Source organism: Lepidochelys olivacea (assembly GCF_965140295.1).
Source record: "Lepidochelys olivacea isolate rLepOli2 genome assembly, chromosome: 6".
Lineage (NCBI taxonomy): Eukaryota > Metazoa > Chordata > Testudines > Cheloniidae > Lepidochelys > Lepidochelys olivacea.
Window position 1 is genome coordinate 1,137,953 of NC_140416.1, and position 21,788 is coordinate 1,159,740.

Sequence of the window (21,788 nt, forward strand, 5' to 3'; positions counted from 1 at the left end):
CAATTTATCCACATCCTTCTTGAAGTAATTGTTCCCAGGTCCTCTGCGGACTGGGGTTCAAGACCCCTATGACCTGACAGCCATCAGATATGGGGTGGTATGTTCCCTTTGTAAGAGACACACACTAGCTCAGCCAGGAGGTAGGGCTTGGATGGAGGATTCCCTTTGTCAGGGTTTCCCCTGAACTCTGGGGTACAGATGTGGGGACCCCCTAAGCTTATTTCTACCAGCTTAGGTTAAAAACTTCCCCAAGGCACAAATTCCTTTCCTTGTCCTTGGACGGCCACCGCCACACAATTTACACAAAAGTTCAGGGAAGGGTCACTTGGAATCCCTATTCCCCCCCAAAAAAAATCCCCCCGAACCCCTTCACCCCTCTCCTGGGGAGGCTTGAGAATAATATACCAACGAATTGCTTAGCAATGTGAGCTCAGACCAGACCCTTTGTCTTCGGGACACTGAAAATCAATCAGGTGCTTAAAGGAAGAACTTTATTTATAAAGAAAAAGTAAAAGAATCACGCCTGCAAAATCAGGATGGAAGGTAACTTTACAGGGTCAATGAAAACACAGAGGATAACCTAACGCATTTCCTTACCTTACTTACAATTTCTGTGATTTTAGATGGATGATTGCAGGTATATTTTCAGGAGATGTTGAATCTGCTTGGCCTCTCTCTCCGTCCATAGAGGGAACAACAAAGAGAGAGCTACAAACAAATCCTCCCCCCACAGATGTGAAAGTATCTTCTTTCCTCATTGGTCCTTCTGGTCAGGAGCTAACTAGGTTATTAGACCTACTTAACCCCTTACAGGTAAGGCAATTCAGTTCAGCTGCCAAAGAGGGATTTTACGCTACCCTTCTCTCTATATTTATGACACCCTTTCTAAGATGGCTAGCTCAGCCATCACATATGGGCTGAAGGGAGGCCTGGGTTGGGCCATCTGGGCTGTGCCATGCATGAGGCTAGACTGGAGGACTGCAGTGATCCCTTGTGGCTGTGCTCTTAGCACCATCCCTGCCATGGGTTCAAATCCTCCCCGATCCCTAAGGGGTGGAGGGGAACTTAAATTATCTTGGGGCTTGGGTTGGTCACGGTCTGCAATTCTCAGCACAGCCAGATGGGGGTGCTGCAGGGCTAAGTCATCTTGTCCCCCTATCTCCGTGGGCTTGCCCAGGGTCTGTGCATGCTGCCCCCACCCCACATTCTCCCAGGCACAAGCCTATTGCATTAGAGTTTTGATGAGGCAATGGGGCAGCAGCTGATGCAGCAGCACATGAGGTAGTGAGGCTAGGAGGATGGAGGCCCCCCACAAGCCAATGCAGTGCCGGTGTCTGGGTGTGTGGTGGGGAAACTGAGGCAGGGAAGCTGGAAAGGGAAAAGCAGGCCAGAGAAGTGGAGCTGCTGGGGAAACAGGCCAGGAAAGATAATTACAGAGAGTGGAGGAAAAGGAAATAACAGTCCCTTCCTGAAAGCAGAGAGATATTTTGGCATCCAGAAGAGGAGGGTAAAGAGGCCTCGAAGGAGCCTGTGGGGTGGCTGGCAAAGAGCCGAAGAGAGGGATAAAGAGGTGGGGGTGGAGAATAGAAGGATATAAGGACACAGTCCGGCATTGAAGCAGGTGGGAGAGGGAGGCTACGGCTTGATTGCTTCTGTGTGTGTGTCCCTGCTGCCCCCTGCTGGAGGAAATCAGGACCCTTTGCACCCTCGTTAGCATTAGCAGCATTTGCACGGGCCCAGTTGGGATCAGGGCCATGCACCCATCTGAGGCAGAGATGAGCTGAACCCCCATCTGGAGGGGGCTTTCCTGGGGGCCTGGAGGGATGCGCTGGGGCATGGGGGGTGCATCTCACAGGATCATGGGGACAGCTGCAGCGAGGAGAAGCACGGCAGGCAGAGCCGGTGCAGCCCAAGCAGGCCCCTTATCTGCTTTGCCTGTTTTAATGTTGTGTGGGTGGGGGCGGCCCCCAAAATATTCCTTAGGACCCCCAATGGGCTAGCTCTGGTGCTGTTGCACTGCATGACTGACATGCTACAGATGGTGAAGGGTAGGGTGGTAACATGTGCCTGGATCCATTTGGCGTAGGGGGGCAGCAGGCTGTAGACCCCCGGGCGATTGGGGTTCCCGCATTCCACGCCCCAGCTCACCACCCCGGCCAAGAGCCACGTGCTGTCACATTCGCAGACCAAGGGTCCCCCGGAGTCGCCCTGCAGACAGCAGAACAATGGGGTCAATTCCTGGTATGTCCTTGAGGGGGCGCTGGCTCTGATCCGGGCCCAGGACAAGGGACTGGCCGGCTCAGGAGGGCAGGAATGGGACGTGGGACTTTTCCCTTCTAGGGGGCACCAGATCTAGCCCCAGGGAGGGGGACTGGCTGGCTCAGGGTGGGTGGGGAATGGGACGTGGGGCCTGTTCCCTTCTAGGGGGCACCAGCTCTAGCCCCAGGGAGGGGGACTGGCTGGCTCAGGGTGGGTGGGGAATGGGACGTGGGGCCTGTTCCCTTCTGGGTGGCACTGGCTCCAATCTGGGATTAACTGCCATGGGGGGAGGGAGTCAGGGAATAGGATACAGGGTCTCACCTGACACGAATCTTTCTCCCCTTGCGGATACCCTGCGCAGATCATATCCTGCTTGATGGGATCGATCTCCTGAGGGTCGTCCGCGTATGAGCCGATTTTGAAGAGGCTGTTGCAGGCGTCTCTGTCTATCAGGGGCACCTGCACCTCTTGCAGCGTTTTGGGGGCTGTCAGGTTCCCTGAGGACAGACAGACGAACAGGGCCGAGTCACCCCCCATGGAGACAAGCCTTTCCACAGCTTCAGACCTCAATCGGCGGAGCATTGCCGGACAGCTCGTCCCCAGCCGCTGATGGGACTCCGGCACCAGCACTGCTCTGTGCTGACCAGCAGGGGGAGCCCTTGACCCTCACGGTTGCGTGGATCCGCCCAACTCCCCACCTTCCTGCGGAGCTATCCTGGAGGGCTCTCTCCCTGCCTCAGTTTCCACATCTGTAAAATGGGGATACCAATCCCAACCTCCTTTGTAAAGCTCTTGGAGATCTACGGGATGGACAGAACTAGGTACGAGCCAGTGATGTGTTAATACTAAAGGATCAAACCCACAGCCTCAGTTGCTCCCACCTCGCCACCAGCGGAGGGACCCGCTTCGGGCATGAAACCGCCGGACGCGGGCATCACTAGAGATCCATGCACAGAGCCCTAGCACCAGCCAAATCCCAGGCCGCAGCAGGATGCGCAAAGCTGCCACAGACTCTCACCCAGTGCAAAATCAGGGACCGTAAACTAGGCGTGGAAATTGGAGGGTGCAAAGACAAAGAAGGATGACAGTGGAGAGTGCAGTAGCAACTCACGAGACCGGTGGTTTTCAAACGGCGGGTTGTGACCCAGTACCGGGTCACGGAATGTCAGGCCCTGGGTCGCGGCGGCTGTGGTCAGCTCCGCCGACCGGGCCGTTAAAAGTCCCTTCGGCGGTGCTGCCCAGCTAAGGCAGGCTAGTCCCTGCCTGTTCTGACACCGCGCTGTGCCCCGGAAGCGGCCAGCAGCAGGTCCGGCTCCTCGGCGGGGGGGCCATGGGGCTCCGCGCGCTGCCCCCGCCCCAAGCACTGGCTCCGCACTCCCATTGGCCAGGAACCGGCCGCCACAGACTCTCCTAGGAGCCCGACCTGCTGCTGGCCGCTTCTCGGGTGCAGCGCGGTCGGCGGTGCCAGGACAGGCAGGAAGCCTGTGTCTGCACCCCCGCTGCCCCGCTGACTGGGAGCCGCCCGAGGTAAGCCTGTGCCCCAATCCCCTGCTCCAGCCCTGAGCCCCACCTCAACCCGGAGCCCCCTCCTGTACCCCAAACCCCTCATCCCCGGCCCCACCCCAGAGCCTGCACCCCCAGCCCAGAGCCCTGACCCCCTCCCGCACCCCAACCCCCTCCCCCAGCCCTGAGCCTCATCCCACACCCTGAACCCCTCACTCCCAGCCCCACCCTGCTGCCCTCACCCCCATACCCCAAACCCCTTCTCCCCAGCTCCATTGGGTCGCGGGCATCAACAATTTTCTTCAACCAGGTCGCCAGAAAAAAAGTTTGAAACCCCCTGCGCTCTACTGCTGCAGCTCCAGGCACAGAGCTAGCATGCTAGCAGATTCCCTTGCTGGTGTGTGGATGTGAGAAACTAAAGCCTGACCGTGCTCAGTGTAAGATCAGAGGCTGTGATTGAGAAGTGGAAAGTAAGTGCTGTCCAAAGCCAGACAGGAAGGGCAAGCCAGCTCGCTACGGAGCAACCGGGCATGCACGCAGAGCGAAATTTTCAAAGCCAAAGCAGGCTTTCGCCAAAGGCAGAATCAGTGGGGCTAATATCCAAGAGGTGGAAATACCAGAGGCTTAAGCCAGCAGCACACTGGATGGCTGCAAATCCATGCATCCAACGATCACGCCACAGGGTCACACTGACTGCATGACAGGGGTAAAGCAGGGGTGGGAACTGGAAAATGAAAGGCGGGTCCAAAGCCCAAAGAGGAATGATGGTGGAAAATAGCTAGCAATTGGCTAGCCTGCTATGGATCCATGCACAGAACAGTCACACAAATAAGTTATCTTGCCACAGGAAGATGTACAAAACTAAAACAATCTCTCACCCAATGCAAGATTAGGGGCTTTAAAGGTTAGGGTTAAGGCTAGGGTTGGGGGTAGAGTAGAAGTTATCTCTCTGCTTTCAGGAAGCGGCTGTTATTTCCTTTTCCTTCACTCCCTTTAGTTATATATAGAGGCCGGTAGGGGGAGAGAGAGCTGAGCCCTGATTAGAAGGAAGGGCTTCTCTGACTAGGGGTCCTATAAAGGTAGCCAGCCAGTCGGAGAAGGGTACAGCCAGCAAACAGAGCTGTGAACAGGGGAGTTGGAGTGGGAGTCCTGTTGGAGGAGTTTAGAGGGAAGACTAAGAGAGGCAGGCAGAGGAGCAGCCAGGCTAGTGAAGGGAGTGGGGGGTGGTCTGGCAGCGTTGTGGTGCTCGTGGGGGATTTGTTTTGCTGTGGGTGGTGGTGTTTTGCTTTGGTTTGTGTTTCCCGGACTAACAGGACTCAGGTGAGAAGGCGAAGACAGATAGAGAGGCAGCAGTGGGAGTGACCCAAGCAGTGGAAGACACAATGAAGATGAGTGGATGTGGAAGCTGCGGCATGTACATGATCCTGGAGGGGGGACCTGGAAAGAGTTTCGTCTGCATGAAGTGCCGCCTGATAGAGCTGATGGAAGAGAAGATCTGAGGTCTGGAGATGCAGATGGAGACTCTGGTTGAGTTTAGAAGGGGGTTCGAGCGGATGGTGGAGCAAAGACATGAGGAGGCTGAAGGGGAAAGCTCAGACTTGCAGATGGAAGCAGGACCGAAGAACTCTGAGGGGAGACTGCTGGGTGAGGAAAGTGGACAGTGGAAGCATGTGACTAAGAGAACCAGGCAGAGGAAAAGACGAGCTAGTGAAGGAGAAATCGAGCTCAGGAACAGGTATGCAGAGTTGGAAAATGAAGAAGGGGCACAGCAGGTGGTCACTGAAGGTGAGAGGGCAAGGAAGAAGAGAAGAGCAGCTAGTCCTATAGGAAGAGGGGAAGAGTCAGTGGAGATAACAACACCAAATATGAGCCCCAGGGGGATACGGGATGGGTTGCAGAGGATTGCAAAGGAGAATAGGAATCGAGAGGACTTGCAGCCAGAGGGAATAGTGGGGAGGGATAGCTCAGTGGTTTGAGCACTGGCCTACTAAACCCAGGGTTGTAAATTCAATCCTTGAGGGGGCCATTTAGGGATGGGGGCAAAATTGGAGATTGGTCCTGCTTTGAGCAGGGGGGTTGGACAAGATGACCTCCTGAGGTCCCTTCCAACCCTAATCTTCTATGATTCTGTGAACAGGGGATAGACTGGAGAATAGCACCGTCACCAGGAAAAGGCAGGTCTATGTGACTGGGGACTCCTTACTGAGAAGAATAGACAGGCCTGTAACAAGAGCTGATCCAGAGAACAGAAGGATGGGCTGTCTGTTGGGTGCTAAGTTATGGGATGTGGACCTGAAGCTGAAGAGGATCCTAACGGGAGTGGGAAAGAATCCACTGATCGTCCTTCATGTGGGAACAAATGATACTGGTAGATTCTCCCTGGAACGTATCATGGGAGACTATGCCAGGCTGGGGAAGACACTAAAGGAAATTGAGGCTCAGATCCTGTTCCTAGAGAAGGGCAACAAAGGTGTGACAAAATTATGCTGCTCAACAGATGGCTCAGACAGTGGTGCCATAAGGAAGGCTTTGGGATGTATGGCCACTGGGAGGCATTCATGGACAGAGGACTGTTCTCTCCGGATGGACTTCATCTGAGTAGGGAAGGAAATAGACTTCTAGGATGGAGGCTGGCACAACCGATCAAGAGAGCTTTAAACTAGGAATCTGGGGAAGATGGCTAGGAGATGTCCAGGTAATCTCCATGCCAGATTTTAACTCTGAGAGGGAAGAAAATGAAGTAAGAAAGGATACAGCCGTGGGTAGGAGAATGGACATAAGGCAAAAGGGCAGTGTGGATACCAGTCTAAAAGGTGATACTGGCTGTAGAATGACCGTGCCCAATCGGGTAAGGAATGTGAGCGAGGCCAAACAGCAAAAATTAAGATGTTTGTACACCAACGCGAGGAGCCCAGGTAACAAAATGGAGAAACTAGAGTTACTGGTGCAGGAAGTGAAACCAGATATTCTAGGGATAACAGAAACATGGTGGAATAGTCGTCACGGCTGGAGTACGGGTATTGAAGGGTTTGTGCTGTTTAGGAAAGACCGAAATAAAGGTAAAGGGGGTGGAGTAGCATTGTCTATCAATGATGAGATAGAATGTAAAGAAATAAGAAGCGATGGAATGGATAAAACAGAGTCTGTCTGGGCACAAATCACATTGGGGAAGAAAACTACTAGATCCTCCCCCGGGATAGTGCTTGGGGTGTGCTATAGACCACTGGGACCCGATCTGGATATGGATAGAGACCTCTCTAATGTTTTTAATGAAGTAAATACTACTGGGAATTGTGTGATCATGGGAGACTTTAACTTCCCAGATACAGACTGGAGGACAAGTGCTAGTAATAATAATAGGGCTCAGATTTTCCTGGATGCGATAGCTGATGGATTCCTTCACCAAGTAGTTGCTGAACCGACTAGATTTTAGATTTGGTTTTGGTGAGTAGTGAAGACCTCGTAGAAGAAATGGTTGTAGGGGACAACCTTGGTTCCAGTGATTATAAGCTAATTCAGTTCAAACTAAATGAAAGGATAAACAAAAATAGATCTGTGACTAGGGTTTTTGGTTTCAAAAGGGCTCACTTTAATAAATTAAGGACATTAGTTAGGGAAGTGGATTGGACTGAAGAATTCGTGGATCTAAAGGCAGAGGCGGCCTGGGATTACTTTAAGTAAAAGCTGCAGAAGCTATCAGAAGCCTGCATCCCAAGAAAGGGGAAAAAATTCACCGGCAGGAGTTGTAGACCAAGCTGGATGAGCAAGCAGCTCAGAGAGGTGATTAAGAAAAAGCAGAAAGCCTACAGGGAATGAAAGATGGGAGGGATCAGCAAGGAAAGCCACCTTATTGAGGTCAGAATATGTAGGGATAAAGTGAGAAAGGCCAAAAGCCATGTAGAGTTGGACCTTGCAAAGGGAATTAAAAGCAATAGTAAAAGGTTCTATAGCCATATAAATAAGAAGAAAACTAAGAAAGAAGAAGTGGGACCGCTAAACACTGAGGATGGAGTGGAGGTCAAGGATAATCTAGGCATGGCCCAGTATCTAAACAAATACTTTGCCTCAGTCTTTAATGAGGCTAATGAGGAGGTTAGGGATAATGGTAGGACGACAAATGGGAAGGAGGATATGGAGGTAGATATTACCACATCCGAGGTAGAAGCCAAACTTGAACATCTTAATGGGACCAAATCGGGGGACCCAGATAATCTTCATCCAAGAATATTAAAGGAACTGGCACATGACATTGCAAGCCCGTTAACAAAAATTTTTAATGAATCTGTAAACTCAGGGGTTGTACCGTATGACTGGAGAATTGCTAACATAGTTCCTTTTTTTAAGACGGGGAAAAAAAGTGAGCCGGGTAACTACAGACCTATTAATTTGACATCTGTACTATGCAAGGTCTTGGAAAAAATGTTGAAAGAGAAAGTAGTTAAGGACATTGAGGTCAAGGGTAACTGGGACAAAATACAACACAGTTTTACAAAAGGTAGATCATGTCAAACCAACCTGATCTCCTTCTTTGAGACGGTAACAGATTTTTTAGACAAAGGAAAAGCAGTGGATCTAATTTACCTTGATTTCAGTAAGGCATTTGATATGGTTCCACAAGGGGAATTATTAGCTAAATTGGAAACGATGGGGATCAATATGAAAATTGAAAGGTGGATAAGGAACTGGTTAAAGGGGAGACTACAATGGGTCACACTGAAGGGTGAACTGTCAGACTGGAGGGAGGTTACTAGTGGAGTTCCTCAGGGATCGGTTTTGGGACCAATCTTATTTAATCTTTTTATTACTGACCTTGGCACAAAAAGCGGGAATGTGCTAATAAAGTTTGCGGATGATACACAGCTGGGAGGTATTGCCAATTTAGAGAAGGACCGGGATATCCTACAGGAAGATCTGGATGACCTTGTAAACTGGAGTAATAGTAATAGGATGAAATTTAATAGTGAGACGTGCAAGGTCATGCATTTAGGGATTAATAACAAGAATTTTTGTTATAAGCTGGGGACACATCACTTGGAAGTAACAGAGGAGGAGAAGGACCTCGGAGAATTGGTTGATCACAGGATGACTATGAGCCGCCAGTGTGATATGGCCGTGAAAAAAGCTAATGCGGTCTTGGGATGCATCAGGCGAGGTATTTCCAGTAGAGATAACGAGGTGTTAGTACCGTTATACAAGGCACTGGTGTGATCTCACCTGGAATACTGTGTGCAGTTCTGGTCTCCCGTGTTTAAGAAAGATTAATTCAAACTGTAACAGGTACAGAAACAGGCTACTAGGATGATCCGAGGAATGGAAAACCTGTCTTATGAAAGGAGACTCAAAGAGCTTGGCTTCTTTAGCCTAACCAAAAGAAGGCTGAGAGGAAATATGATTACTCTCTATAAATATATCAGAGGGATAAATACCATGGAGGGAGAAGAATTATTTAAGATCAGTACCAATGTGGACACAAGAACAAAAGGATATAAACTGGCCATCAGGAAGTTTAGACTTGAAATTAGACACAGGTTTCTAACCATCAGAGGAGTGAAGTTCTGGAACAGTCTTCCAAGGGAAGCAGTGGGTGCAAAAGACATATCTGGCTTCAAGACTAAGCTTGATAAGTTTATGGAAGGGATGATATGATGGGATATCCTAATTTTGGCAATTAATTGATCTTCGACTATTAGCAGTAGATATGTCCAATGGCCTGTGATGGGGTGTTAGATGGGGTGGGATCTGAGTTACTACAGAGAATTCTTTCCTGGGTATCTGCATGGTGAGTCTTGCCCACATGCTCAGGATTTAGCTGATCGCCATATTTGGGGTTGAGAAGGAATTTTCCTCCAGGGCAGATTGGAAGAGGCCCTGGGGGTTTTTTGCCTTCCTCTGCAGCGTGGGGCACAGGTCACTTGCTGGAGGATTCTCTGCACCTTGAAGTCACCATGATTTGAGGACTTCAATAGCTCAGACATAGGTTAGAGGTTTCTTACAGGAGTGGGTGGGTGAGATTCTGTGGCCTGCATTGTGCAGGAGGTCAGACTAGATGATCATAATGGTCCTTTCTGACCTTAAAGTCTATGATTCTATGATCTTTAGGTGTAGGGTGAGCATAACTGTTAACTTGAAGGTCTAGGATGAGGGTTATTGGTGGGGTACAGCAAGATTTAGTGTTTGTGTTAGGGTTAAAGTGAGTTAAGTTTCATGGTTAATAGAGAAGGGTTAAAGTGTTCGTGTTAAGGTTGTGTTAGGGTTAGAATTAAGGGTTAGGGTTAAATGAAAAGGTTTGATTTAGGTAGGTTTGGAATGATTCAGTTTTGATCGGTAACTGTCAATTTCACCAAGCACACACAAAGGGAAGACAAAATATTTCCACTGATAATAACTGCAATTTACATAGAGGCAATGTAAGGAAAGTGCCGCTTGAGAACTCATTGTAGTCACACCTCAATGCGTATAAAACAGGTGGTAATGTATGCTACATAGAGCACGTAGTGACAGTTCTACTAAAACAGCTGGTGTCTGCATTCCCGGGGCACGTGCAGCAGGTAATTATGCAGCGTTAACAAAGCTTTCACCTTATGAATCTCATCATCTACTGGAATTAAATAATTAGTGTCTGACTCTCCCCCTATAATTTCCCACAACTGTGAACATTTAAATTGATAAAAATGGGGAGAAATGCTTAAAAATAAACATTAATATCATCCATCTAAATTATAAAAAAAAGTCAAATTCTGCCAAATCTAAATATGATCAGGGACCATAAAGTTTAGGACTGGGGTTAGGGTTAGGGTATAGTGTTATCTTTTGGTGTAGGGTGAGCGTAACTGTTAACCTGAAGTTTAAGAAAGCCGGTTATTGGTAGGGGGTAAGGTTAGGGTAAGTGTTAGGATTACTCTAACACTTGTTCGAGGTTAAGGTTGTGTTAGGGTGAGAATTCAGTGGTAGGGTTGAGTTTAAGGGTTAGATTCAGTGTTGAAAGTTAAGATTAGTCGTTAGGGTTAGGGTTAAATTTAAGGGCTAGAGATAAGATTAAGGTTAAAGGTTAGTATTAAGGGTTAGTGTATAGCTTTAGCTTTAGCGGTAGGGTAAGCATTTACATTAAATTTAAGGTTAACGTTTAGGGTTGGGACTGGGGTCAGGGTTAGGGTTAGGGGTAAGGGTATATCAGGGGTAGAGAGCTAGATTTTTATTTAGATTAGCATTGCAGTTAAAGTAGGGTTATGCTTATCTAGGATTTACGGTTGGTGTTGCAGTTAAAAATAAGGTTAGGGGAGTAGGGGTAGGGGTATAACAGGGGTATAGCGCTAGATTTTGACTTAGGGTTAGTAATGCCCTTAACGGGGCTAGGGTTATGGCTAGGGTTAAGGGTGTACCTGTGGTATAATATTAGAGTTTGATTTACTGTTAGCATTGAAGTCAATCGTAGGGTTATGGTTAGAGTTAAGGGTATAGCAGGGGTATAGTGATAGATTTGGATTTAGGGTTAAGGTCAAGAGTTAAGTTTTATGGTTAATAGTTAAGGATTAATAGTTAGGCTTAAGGATTATTTTGGAGATAAGGTTGTGTTAGGTTTAAAAGTAAGGGTTAAGGGTTATGGTTAGATTTAAAGGTTAGATCAGGAACCATAAAGGTTAGGGTGGGGGTGGGAGCTAGAGTATGGTGTTATCTTTAAGTGTAAGGTCAGGATAACTGTTAATCTGAATATTAAGGATAAGGGCTATTGTAGGGGGAAAGGATGGGGTAGGTTTAGTGTTGGGGTAGGGTTAAGGGTGGGAGTTAAGGTTATGTAGGGTGATAATTAAGGGTTAGGGTTGAGTTTAAGGGTTTAGATATAGGGTTAAGTATTAAGTTTGAGTGTCTAGGGTTAGGGTTAAGGGATACAGATAGGGTTCAGGTTAAAGGTAGCATAGAGTTTTAGCTTTAGCTGTAGGGTGAGCATTTAAATTAAATGTAGGGTTAAGTTTTAGGTTGGGGGGTGGAGGTTTGGGGTCTGGTTTGGGTTAAGGTTATAAGTGGGTCATTATGCTTGATTTTGATTTAGGGTTATCATTACAGTTCAAAGTAGGGTTAGGGTTCAGGTGAGTATTAGGAATTAGGGTTAGGGGTTATGGTTAAGATTATGGAAGAATTATGCCCCAAAGCTGTTTTCCAGTCAACATTCAGGGGACCCCTAGAATCTTCTCCCCAATTAACCCCCAAAGTCCTACCATTTCCCCACAGCCCCCTATTCACCCCCTCACCTCCGTACTTAGTGTCACCCCAGCCGGTCACTCAGCACTCCATGCCCGTGGGGAACTCCACAGAGGAGGCCGGAAGGCAGATGGGGCAGATAACTCTGTTGAAGTTCACAGGGGTTTCCAACTCCACAAGTGCAATGTCACTGCTGGACCTGATATCAGTGTAGTTGGGATGGCGGTAAACCTTCTTGATGGGAAAAGATACCAGACTTTCAGAGGGGGTTCAGGAGCTGATATTCCCCTAGGTTCACATGATAGGCAGACGTGTCCCTGCAAGATACAAGAGGAATATAAAGGTGGTTCAACCAGCAATCAGATGCAGCCAACTCTGGGGTGGGGCAGCTGGGTACCAGCTGCATAATGACAACCGATGTGGATGGCTATCCTGAGGCTGAGATGCAGCTGCCTCTGGGGCAGGGCAGCTGGGGAACAGCAGCCCATAACGCCACACAGGGCTGGCTCGCCTGGCAATGAGATGCAGCCATCTCTGGGGTGGGACAGCTTGGTAATGGCTATACAGTGACGCTGCATGGGGATGGTTCACCTGGCACTGAGAAGCAGCTGCCTCTGGGATGTGGCAGCTGGGGAACAGCCGCACAGGGATGCTCCCACCTGGGTTACTCACCCATTGAAGCAATGAGCTGCCGACACCACCCAGCTCTCAGCAATGAGGGAACCCTCCGCAGACATGGTTGCTGCCTTCACGGATGCTGACCTGCCAGGGCCAGGACCCATTCTTGGCATCATTACCCCCCACAATGCGGGGAGATTCCATTGGCTGCTCACAAGCTGAGGAGAAAGGTGGGGAGCAGAGTGAATAGAACCCAGGAGTCCTCACTCCCAGCCCCCCCTGCTGTAACCCACTAGACCGCACTCCCCTTCCAGAGCTGGGGAGAGAACCCAGGAGTCCTGGCTCCTGGTTGCCTGGCACATAACCTCTATCCTGTCTTCCCTCCACAACGTCTGTCTCCCCACCCATGTGGTCTCACTTCTAAGGGCTGTTTCCCAGGTCCCCAGCCAACCACTCACCTTCCAGCATGGGCAGCTCCAGCAGCCTCCGAATGGCCAGCAGGCAGATTAGACCTATCATGACCCACGGCCCTCCAGCTGCACCTGGGACAGAATCCTGAATGGGACAGGGAAAGCTGAGGGGAGGGAAATACAGATACACCCAGTTTCGTAAACAGAGGTATGAAAATGAAGAGCAGGTGGTGACAGGTAACAAGGGAACTTCCCTTCCGAGAGCTGGGGAGAGAACCCAACTGTCCTCGCTCCCAGCTTCCCCTCCTCTAGCCCACTAGACTTTACTCCCCTCCCAGAGCCGGGATAGAACCCAGGAGTCCTGGCTCCCCCCCATGTTCTAACCCACCAGACCCCACTCCCCTCCCAGAGGTCATTCATTGAGTTATTTCCTGGTTTCTGTCTCACTCCATTAAACCTGAAACAGTTTGTTCAAAGCAAATACAAGGTTTAATATTTAAACCCGGATGGAGTTGAACTCCTCTGTTAGCCACAAGCTCTGCTCACTCCTGTCTCCTCGCAGCCCCCTGCTGTCCCAGCCCCGGGCTCCCAGTCGTGTGATCTCCGGGTGGATATATTCATTGCCCCTTTGCTGCTTCTATCTAGTCCCCTTGCTTCGGTTGGTTCTTCCCCCAAAGCCAGAAAGCCATCTACTGTGTCTTGGTGCTCACTTGTTCAGTGCCATTAATCCTATAGGAGAGGACTGTGGGCTAGTGGGTTGGCGGAGGGGGTGCTGGAATTCAGGACTCCTGGGTTCTATCCCAGCTGGGTGGGGGCGGCCATCTCTACCTCTCGTGAACTTACCCGCCTTGTGGTTTTATAGCTCTGTTTATGAATGTGACGTGTAGCCGGTAAATTGCAGCCAGTGACTTTGCCCTCCCGGTCTGTGCTTTGGTCCCAGCCAGCTGGAGTTGGGGGACCTGCTGTCATGGGTGTTCTCAGCTGCCCGCTGGTCACCCTCCTGCTGCTGCCCCTGCTGGAGGGTGAGTGAGGAGTCTGCTGGGGTCCTGGCATTTGACGCCTTCTGACTGTGGAAGTGTGCTGGTATGAAGGATGAGGATTGGAAAGGGTTAGAACAGGGATGCAGGGGGGGGCTGGGAGCCAGGACTCCTGGGTTTTATCCCCAGCTCTGGGAGGGGAATGGGGTCAAGTGGGTTAGAGCGGGGCGAGGGGGGGGGCTCCTGGGTCTAATTCCCACCTCTGGGAAAGGAATGGGTTTCTGTCCCTCACATCTTCAAGCCCATAAGGAATAACTCCCTCTGCAATAACTTGTGGCACTCCCTGCTGGAGGACTCTGCCCTCTGTGGGTTTCAAGAGAAAAAGGGCAGGGGTGGGGTTCTCAGCACTTACACTGGGCAGGAGGGGATGGAAGTGAGGGGTAGGGGAAAGAGGAGATGGTGTTGGGTGGGCAGGGCGAGGGACTGTGGGAAGGGTAGGTTGTGGGTGGCAAAGGAAGGGGAGGATGATGTAGGGCTTGGGGGGAGGAGAGGGGATGGATAAGTGAGGCTGGGGTGAAAGTGTGGGGCATGGGGCAGGGAATAGCTCATGGAGGTTGCGCGGGGGATGCACAACCATGACTGAGAGAATGGGCCCTTCCCCCATCACCCATGGAGGGGAAGTTATGGGGCAGAGAACCTGGATTTAGGATTTGGGCTCTGTGTGGGGAATCTCAGACAGAGGGGAAAATCCTGTATCAGACTATGTCCCCCTACATACCTCACTTCCTGGGGGGGTCATACCCCAGGCCAGAGAACCCACCCACATGGGAGGAGGTTGGGGACCCATGGGAGGCATGGGGGCAAGCCATGGCTCAAAGGGGGCCTGATGGGATTGTGAGAGGAGGAATTTCAGGGATCTGCCTGTGGAAATTGTGTGTGTGTGTGGGTGGGTGTGTGTGTGAGTAGGTGGGTGCAGCGCTGCCCCCTGCTGGAGGGGTCAGGCCGTGTGTGGTTTTCACACCTCACTCATCCCTCTCTTTCTCTTCTAGCTGCTGTGGAGTTCCAGTCAAGTAAGGAATCTGGACACTTTCTATCCCCAGCTCTGGGAGGGGAGTGGGGTCTGGTGGGTTAGAGCGAGGGGGGGCTGGGAGCCAGGACTCCTGAGTTCTATTCACACACCTCTCCACTTTTCTCCCCAGCCTGCGGGCAGTCAGTGACCTCCAGCCGCATTGTAGGAGGGCAGAATGCCCGGAACGGGGCTTGGCCCTGGCAGGCCAGCGTCCGATACAATGGAGTCCACGTCTGCGGAGGGTCCCTCATCACGGGGGAATGGGTGGTGTCTGCAGCTCATTGCTTCAATCAGTGAGTAGAATGATAGTCCAACCCCCTGCTCAAAGCAGGACCGATCCCCAAGTAAATCATCCCAGCCAGGGCTTTGTCAAGCCGGACCTTAAAAACCTCTAAGGATGGAGATTCCACCACTTCCCTAGGGAACCCATTCCAGTGCTTCACCACCCTCCTAGTGAAATAGTGTTTCCTAATATCCAACCTAAACCTCCCCCACTGCAACTTGAGACCATTACTCCTCGTTCTGTCATCTGCTACCACTGAGAACAGTCTAGATCCATCCTCTTGGGAACCCCCTTTCAGGGAGTTGAAAGCTGCTATCAAATCCCCCCTCGTTCTTCTCTTCCACAGACTAAACAATCCCAGTTCCTCAGCCTCTCCTCATAAGTCATGTGCTCCAGACCCCTAATCATTTTTGTTGCCCTCCGCTGGACAATTTCAGTTTTTCCACATCCTCCTTGTAGCGTGGGGCTCGAAACTGGACACAGTACTCCAGATGAGGCCTCACCAATGCCGAATAGAGGGGAACGATCACATCCCTCGATCTGCTGGCAATGCCCCTACTTATACAGCCCAAAATGCCATTGGCCTTCTTGGCAACAAGGGCACACTGTTGATTCATATCCAGCTTCTCGTCCACTGTCACCCCTAGGTCCTTTTCTGCAGAACTGCTGCCGAGCCATTCGGTCCCTAGTCTGTAGCGGTGCATGGGATTCTTCCGTCCTAAGGGCAGGACCTCTGCACTTGTCCTTGTTGAACCTTATCAGATTTCTTTTGGCCCAATCCTCTAATTTGTCTAGGTCCCTCTGTATCCTATCCCTACCACTCCTCCCAGTTTAGTGTCACCTGCAAACTTGCGGAGGGTGCAATCCACCCCATCCTCCAGATCATCAGTACCCCAGCCTGTTCCCTAGCTGTCCCACCCCAGAGGTGGCTGCATCTCAGAGCGGGCTGGGGGGAGGGAATCCCTGTGCAGTGTCACTGTATGGCTATAGCCCAGCTTCTAAACAATCCCTTGGAGGAACCCTTCAGTGTGCCAGACCCCGGTGGGGTCTCACTCTGCCCTCGGGGTCGGCCCCACGGCCCCATCCACTCCATGACTGAGTCTCTGGGCTCCGGGCCTCCTGCTTCAATTCATGAGCTCTGCCCAGCGAGTCCAAGGGAGACAAATCCCCGGTGGAGGCTTCTCTGCTCTTCAGGGGCCTGTGCACCTCAGCCAGGATTTGCAGTGACGCCAGGCAGCCTTGTCATACCAGGGTCCGGTTAATTAATCAACTGGACCACAGCTCCGGAAAATCCTTAGGTGAGCCCAGAGAAACCACAGTGAAGATAGAGGCCATCTGGCCAAGCCAGTGCTCCCCAGCCTGCTCTGGACTCCATTTCACCAGCTGTCTCTTGGGGTACATTTACACTGCAATGAGGGACCCGTGGCAGGGCTGCGGCTGGCTTCGGGCAGCTAGCCAGGGCTTGAAGACTTGGCATGGCAAGGGTTTTTAGTGCAGTGTAGACATATCCGTTGAGCCTCTCCCAAACCTTGGCCAACCCTTTATCCCCTGGCTGTCAGCTCTCAGTCCTTTGTTCTCGGCTAGCTTCTGCTCAGATCCCTGTGGAGATATGGAAGGAATCCACCTTCCTCAGGCTCTTTGGTTGCTAGGTCTCAATGTTCCGGCTATTGCGGTTTTTATTCTCTCCTCAGATTCCCCATTGATATAGGGTTGGCCCCAGCTGGGCCTGCAATGACCCAGTCAGTCCGTGCCAGACAGCAATGACACCCCTCTCCCCCTTGTTTCTCCTGTGCTGCCCCATTGAGAGACTTAACACTTTTGCACCCAATAGGGAAACTGAGGCACATAGAGGATTCATAAAAATATTACAGAAAATTCCCACTTTGCCACAGGCTGTTCCCCATCTGCCCCGTCCCAGTGGTGGCTGCATCTCAGCCCCAGGCAAGTCACCCTATGTGGCATTATGTGCGGCTGTTTCCCAGCTGCCCCGCCCCAGAGGTGGCTGCGTTTCTGTTCTGTGGTAGCGAGTACAATAACAAACTCCTGCCCAATGTCTCCCCCTCTCCTAGGAGCCTGCCCCTCGCTGGTTACTCTGTTTCCCTGGGGCAATTCCAGCTGAACATCCAGAGCGCAAACGCCTTCACCTCTGCTGTGTCACGGGTCATAATCCACGACAACTACCACCCCACCACCTATGCCTCTGACATAGCCCTCGTGCACCTAAGCACGCCCTTTCTGTACACCGCCTACATCCTCCCTGTCTGCCTTCCCGCCCGCAATGATTCCGTCGCCTCCGGCACCCAGTGCTGGGTCACCGGCTGGGGGAAAGTCCAGACGGCAGGTAAGATGCCTGGAGGGCCTGTGTGGGGTGGCAGTCCCCCAAAGGCGACATGGGAGACCCCTTGAGCCAGGGCTGTATCTGCTGCATGAGTCATGTCGCCGTCTCGTGGTCGCAGCCCAAACAGGCAAAGCAAAGCCCAATGGCTGCCGAAGAGAGAGATCTTCCAATGGGAGGCAGGATGAGGTGTTGGGAAGCTAGTGGGGGCAAGTGAGTTAGAGCAGGGGGGGCTGGGAACCAGGACTCCTGGGTTCTATCCCCAGCTTGGGGAGGGAAGTGGGGACTGCTGGGCTAGAGCAGAGAGTGCTGGGAGCTGATACCCCTCTTGTGCTTAAAAACTCCCATTCACACCTGACCGAGCTAGATTGACCCAGATGAGGTGGGGAACAGACAGTGAGGGATGATCCTGCCCTGGGGGGAGATGGCTGAGGTGGGCCCTGATGAGGTGTATTTTTTCTCCGCAGAAAGTCTCCCTCCTCCCCGCACTCTGCAGGAAGTTCAGGTCTCACTCATCGATGCCCAGACATGCAATGACCTCTATCGCATACCCATCACAGGGTACCCGGGGTCGCGCCCCATCAAAGATGACATGGTGTGTGCTGGCTACCCTGAAGGAGGGAAGGACTCCTGCCAGGTGAATGAATTCAGGGAAGTCCCAGGAAATCCAGACCCCGGGGCTGAAATAGTAGGGGGCTGTGGGTCGGGCTTGAGGGACACCAGGTCAGGACTGAGGGGCACCAGTCTCACTAATTCTCTTTCTCTCTCTAGGGCGATTCTGGGGGACCCCTTGTTTGTTCGCAGGCTGGCTCCTGGTTCCTGATCGGCATCGTGAGCTGGGGAGTTGGCTGCGGCCTCCCCAACCGTCCAGGGGTCTATATCCGGGTCTCCGCCTACTCCAACTGGATCCAGCAGCAGCTCCCCAGTGTGGCATTCGGGGTGGTGAATGTCACCATTAGCACTCAGTCTAATGCCGGCTACGCTCCAGAGCCCACCCCCCTGCTTCTCGGCACCCTCCTGCTGGCCAGCGCTGTCCCGGGGATGGTGCCACCGCTTTCTAAGCTGCTAATTTAACAGTCATCCCTGCCAAGGAAAAAAAAAAAAAACATCAGAATTACAACCCATTATTATAGGGCTGGGAGGGGAGTGGGTGTGACGTGATTGACAGAATCTGTAACCGTGTAGATCACTGTTGCAACCACTGTTATACATTTGCAGCAAATATTGTCCAAAGGTTGTAGTGTGAGGTGTCTGTGGCAAGCTTATGGTTTTCTGGTCATGATGATGCTTTCTATATGTGTGTATCATTTTTGTAGTTGAAGTTATGAATATTGGCTTTGTACCATCTGTATTTCAAACTTGTGCTGTGCTTCTGGGTGACACCCCAGACAAGTTGGTGTCAGCTTGGCCTAGCCTGCTTGATGGCCCATTAAAGACCAGCAGCGACCCAATTGACCCATTGAGAGAAGGCAGATACACCTTGTGACTCAGCAAAGTATGCATGGACTTGCCCATGTGACTCCAAACTCCATTTTGCTGTAATTTTTCATAGTAAGAACAAAAAGGTGTCCTTACACCTGGAAAAGACCATAAAAGGCTGATGTCTCATCTCCATCTTGCCTTCAATCCTGCTTCTTACCTCTGCAGGGACTTTGCTACACACGGAATCTCTACACAAAGGACTGAATGGCCCGTACCAGCTGGGGATGTTCTCCAGAGGCTTGATTTGAACCTGCCATTTATTCCATCACTGCGACAAGCCTGAACCAAGAACTTGGCCATTACAGTATGTCATTGATCCCATTTAACCTTTTCTAGCTCTCATCTGTGTCTTTTTCCTTTTATGAATAAACCTTTAGATTTTAGAGTCTTAGCCCTGGTCTACACTAGGACTTTAGGTCGAATTTAGCAGCGTTAAATCGATGTAAACCTGCACCCGTCCACACAATGAAGCCCTTTATTTCGACTTAAAGGGCTCTTAAAATCGATTTCCTTACTCCACCCCTGACAAGTGGATTAGCGCTTAAATCGACGTTGCCGGCTCGAATTTGGGGTACTGTGAACACAATTCGATGGTATTGGCCTCCGGGAGCTATCCCAGAGTGCTCCATTATGACTGCTCTGGACAGCACTCTCAACTCAGATGCACTGGCCAGGTAGACAGGAAAAGAACCGCAAACTTTTGAATCTCATTTCCTGTTTGGCCAGCGTGGCAAGCTGCAGGTGACCATGTGTTGGATCATATTAAAGAAGTTCTGTATTAAAATCACAAATGAGTTTGATTCCCCAGAGTTTAAATTACTAATTAAGAAGTCTCTTGGTTTTTGGTACTGTTTCTCTCCCTCTCTAACAACAGAAACAGCACCCAGAGACTCCCCGCCCTTTTGTTGTATTAACAATTGTGATTAAAATAGAGATAGAGGATGTATGTGGATGGATGCTTGGTGTGGATAATAACTGAATGATCAGGGAGGTGCCAGCCTAAGAATCCAGTGTCCATCGGCTGAAGAAGGCGTCAAGTGGAAATAATCAGAGGACCACCCCCGGTGGGCAGACTGGAATCCACCCAACAGCCTCAAGAATGGGAGAACCAAAGAACAAGATAACATCTTGGAGCCGTCAGGAATGTGCTATCTGCTGATTGATTCAGCAACAGCATGATGAAGCAATTCCCATAGACTGGCATAGGAAGAAATTCCTATAAAAATAGACTCTAAAAAGTGAGAACTTTGGGGTCTGATTCTGCAAACCAACTTCCAGGAGCATCAGATGAGCATCTGACAAGGCCCTGCTCCCTCCTCATGTCCAGGCCACCTGGCCAGTGGCTTGGCATGAGCAACTCTAAGGCTGGTAACTATGATAACAACCTTGCAGAACCTGTGTGTGGGGGTGTGTATGTGTGTGTGTGTGTGTTTGTATGAATGAATGTGTGAATAAATATGAGATTGAATGGAATGTTATAGCTATAACTAACTGCTTACTAGGATTCTTTCTGTATTCACAATAAATGTGGTATTTTGCCTTTTTCCCTTTAATAAGATCCTGCTGGTTTTTATTTTATTGGTACAACATTTTGGTGGAGAATTGCGAAAGGGGGAATATTGGTAAAAAACCTCAGTTATTGTAAATATTGGTGTGCACACCGCCAGCTCTAGTGAGCTAGGCATTTCTATTAGGTTAACCAGACCTGCTGGCCTCCGAGAAGGTAGCAGGCGACCTGCTGGCCTCCGAGAAGGTAGCAGGAAAAACAGATTAAACCAGACCTGCTGGCCTCCGAGAAGGTAGCAGGGGACCTGCTGGCCTCCGAGAAGGTAGCAGGAAAAACAGATTAAACCAGACCTGCTGGCCTCTGAGAAGGTAGCAGAGGACCTGCTGGCCTCCGAGAAGGTAGTAGGGAAAACAGATTAAACTAGACCTGCTGGCCTCCGAGAAGGTAGCAGGGGACCTGCTGGCCTCCGAGAAGGTAGCAGGGAAAACAGATTAAACTAGACCTGCTGGCCTCCAGGAAGGTAGCAGGGGACCTGCTGGCCTCCGAGAAGGTAGCAGGAAAAACAGATTAAACCAGACCTGCTGGCCTCTGAGAAGGTAGCAGAGGACCTGCTGGCCTCCGAGAAGGTAGCAGGGAAAACAGATTAAACTAGACCTGCTGGCCTCCAGGAAGGTAGCAGGGGACCTGCTGGCCTCCGAGAAGGTAGCAGGGAAGAACAGGTTAACCGGACCTGCTGGCCTCCGAGAAGGTAGCAGGGAGAAATAGGTTAACTGGACCCGCTGGCCTCTGGGAAGGTAGCAGGGGACCTGCTGGCCTCCGGGAAGGTAGCAGGGGAAAAACGCATAGATTAAGCTATGATTTCAGAATCTAGGCTGTGTCACTTGCTAAGTAATACCAGCAGTGACAAAGATATTGAAATATCCATGTTAAGATGTTTAAAAGAAAACAGGGTAAGCCAGTACCAGAGGGAGGAATGGAGTCAGAAGGAACTCCAACCTCACCTTTTGTTAAAGAAATTACACCTTTTAAACAAATCCTTCAAAAATGTGGGCACAGTCCTTGGACTAAACAAGCCCTAGCTGATGTCTGCACTATTTCGGACTTAGAGGATAGATTGGCTCAGTATATCCTCATATACAAACCTTCTAG

The 21,788-nt window shown here is 50.6% G+C and overlaps 1 protein-coding gene and 1 pseudogene across 2 annotated transcripts; one reads left to right on the forward strand and one right to left on the reverse strand.

Moving 5' to 3' along the window:
- Window positions 1–526: 526 nt before the first annotated feature.
- Window positions 527–13,406, reverse strand: LOC311522602 (serine protease 33-like; annotated as a pseudogene). Its single transcript, XR_014714691.1, has 5 exons — window positions 13,035–13,406; window positions 12,631–12,794; window positions 12,009–12,275; window positions 2,581–2,756; window positions 527–2,208 (listed from the first exon to the last, which is right to left on the reverse strand). The product of XR_014714691.1 is annotated as a serine protease 33-like (transcript).
- Window positions 13,407–13,546: 140 nt separating this feature from the next.
- Window positions 13,547–19,884, forward strand: LOC311521786 (serine protease 33-like). Its single transcript, XM_084630368.1, has 6 exons — window positions 13,547–14,008; window positions 15,013–15,033; window positions 15,163–15,325; window positions 17,385–17,656; window positions 18,118–18,287; window positions 18,422–19,884. Exons 1-6 carry the CDS (start codon window positions 13,954–13,956, stop codon window positions 18,722–18,724), a joined length of 984 nt encoding a protein of 327 aa, XP_084486494.1. The 5' UTR covers window positions 13,547–13,953; the 3' UTR covers window positions 18,725–19,884.
- Window positions 19,885–21,788: the final 1,904 nt, after the last annotated feature.

Excerpts from the sequence above, each read along its gene's own strand:
- LOC311521786 (XM_084630368.1), top strand. The coding sequence starts at position 13,954 with ATGGGTGTTCTCAGCTGCCCGCTGGTCACCCTCCTGCTGCTGCCCCTG. Across the intron at positions 15,034-15,162 it reads TGCTGTGGAGTTCCAGTCAA|CCTGCGGGCAGTCAGTGACC; the intron begins GTAAGGAATCTG and ends TTTTCTCCCCAG. Across the intron at positions 15,326-17,384 it reads GCAGCTCATTGCTTCAATCA|GAGCCTGCCCCTCGCTGGTT; the intron begins GTGAGTAGAATG and ends CCCCTCTCCTAG.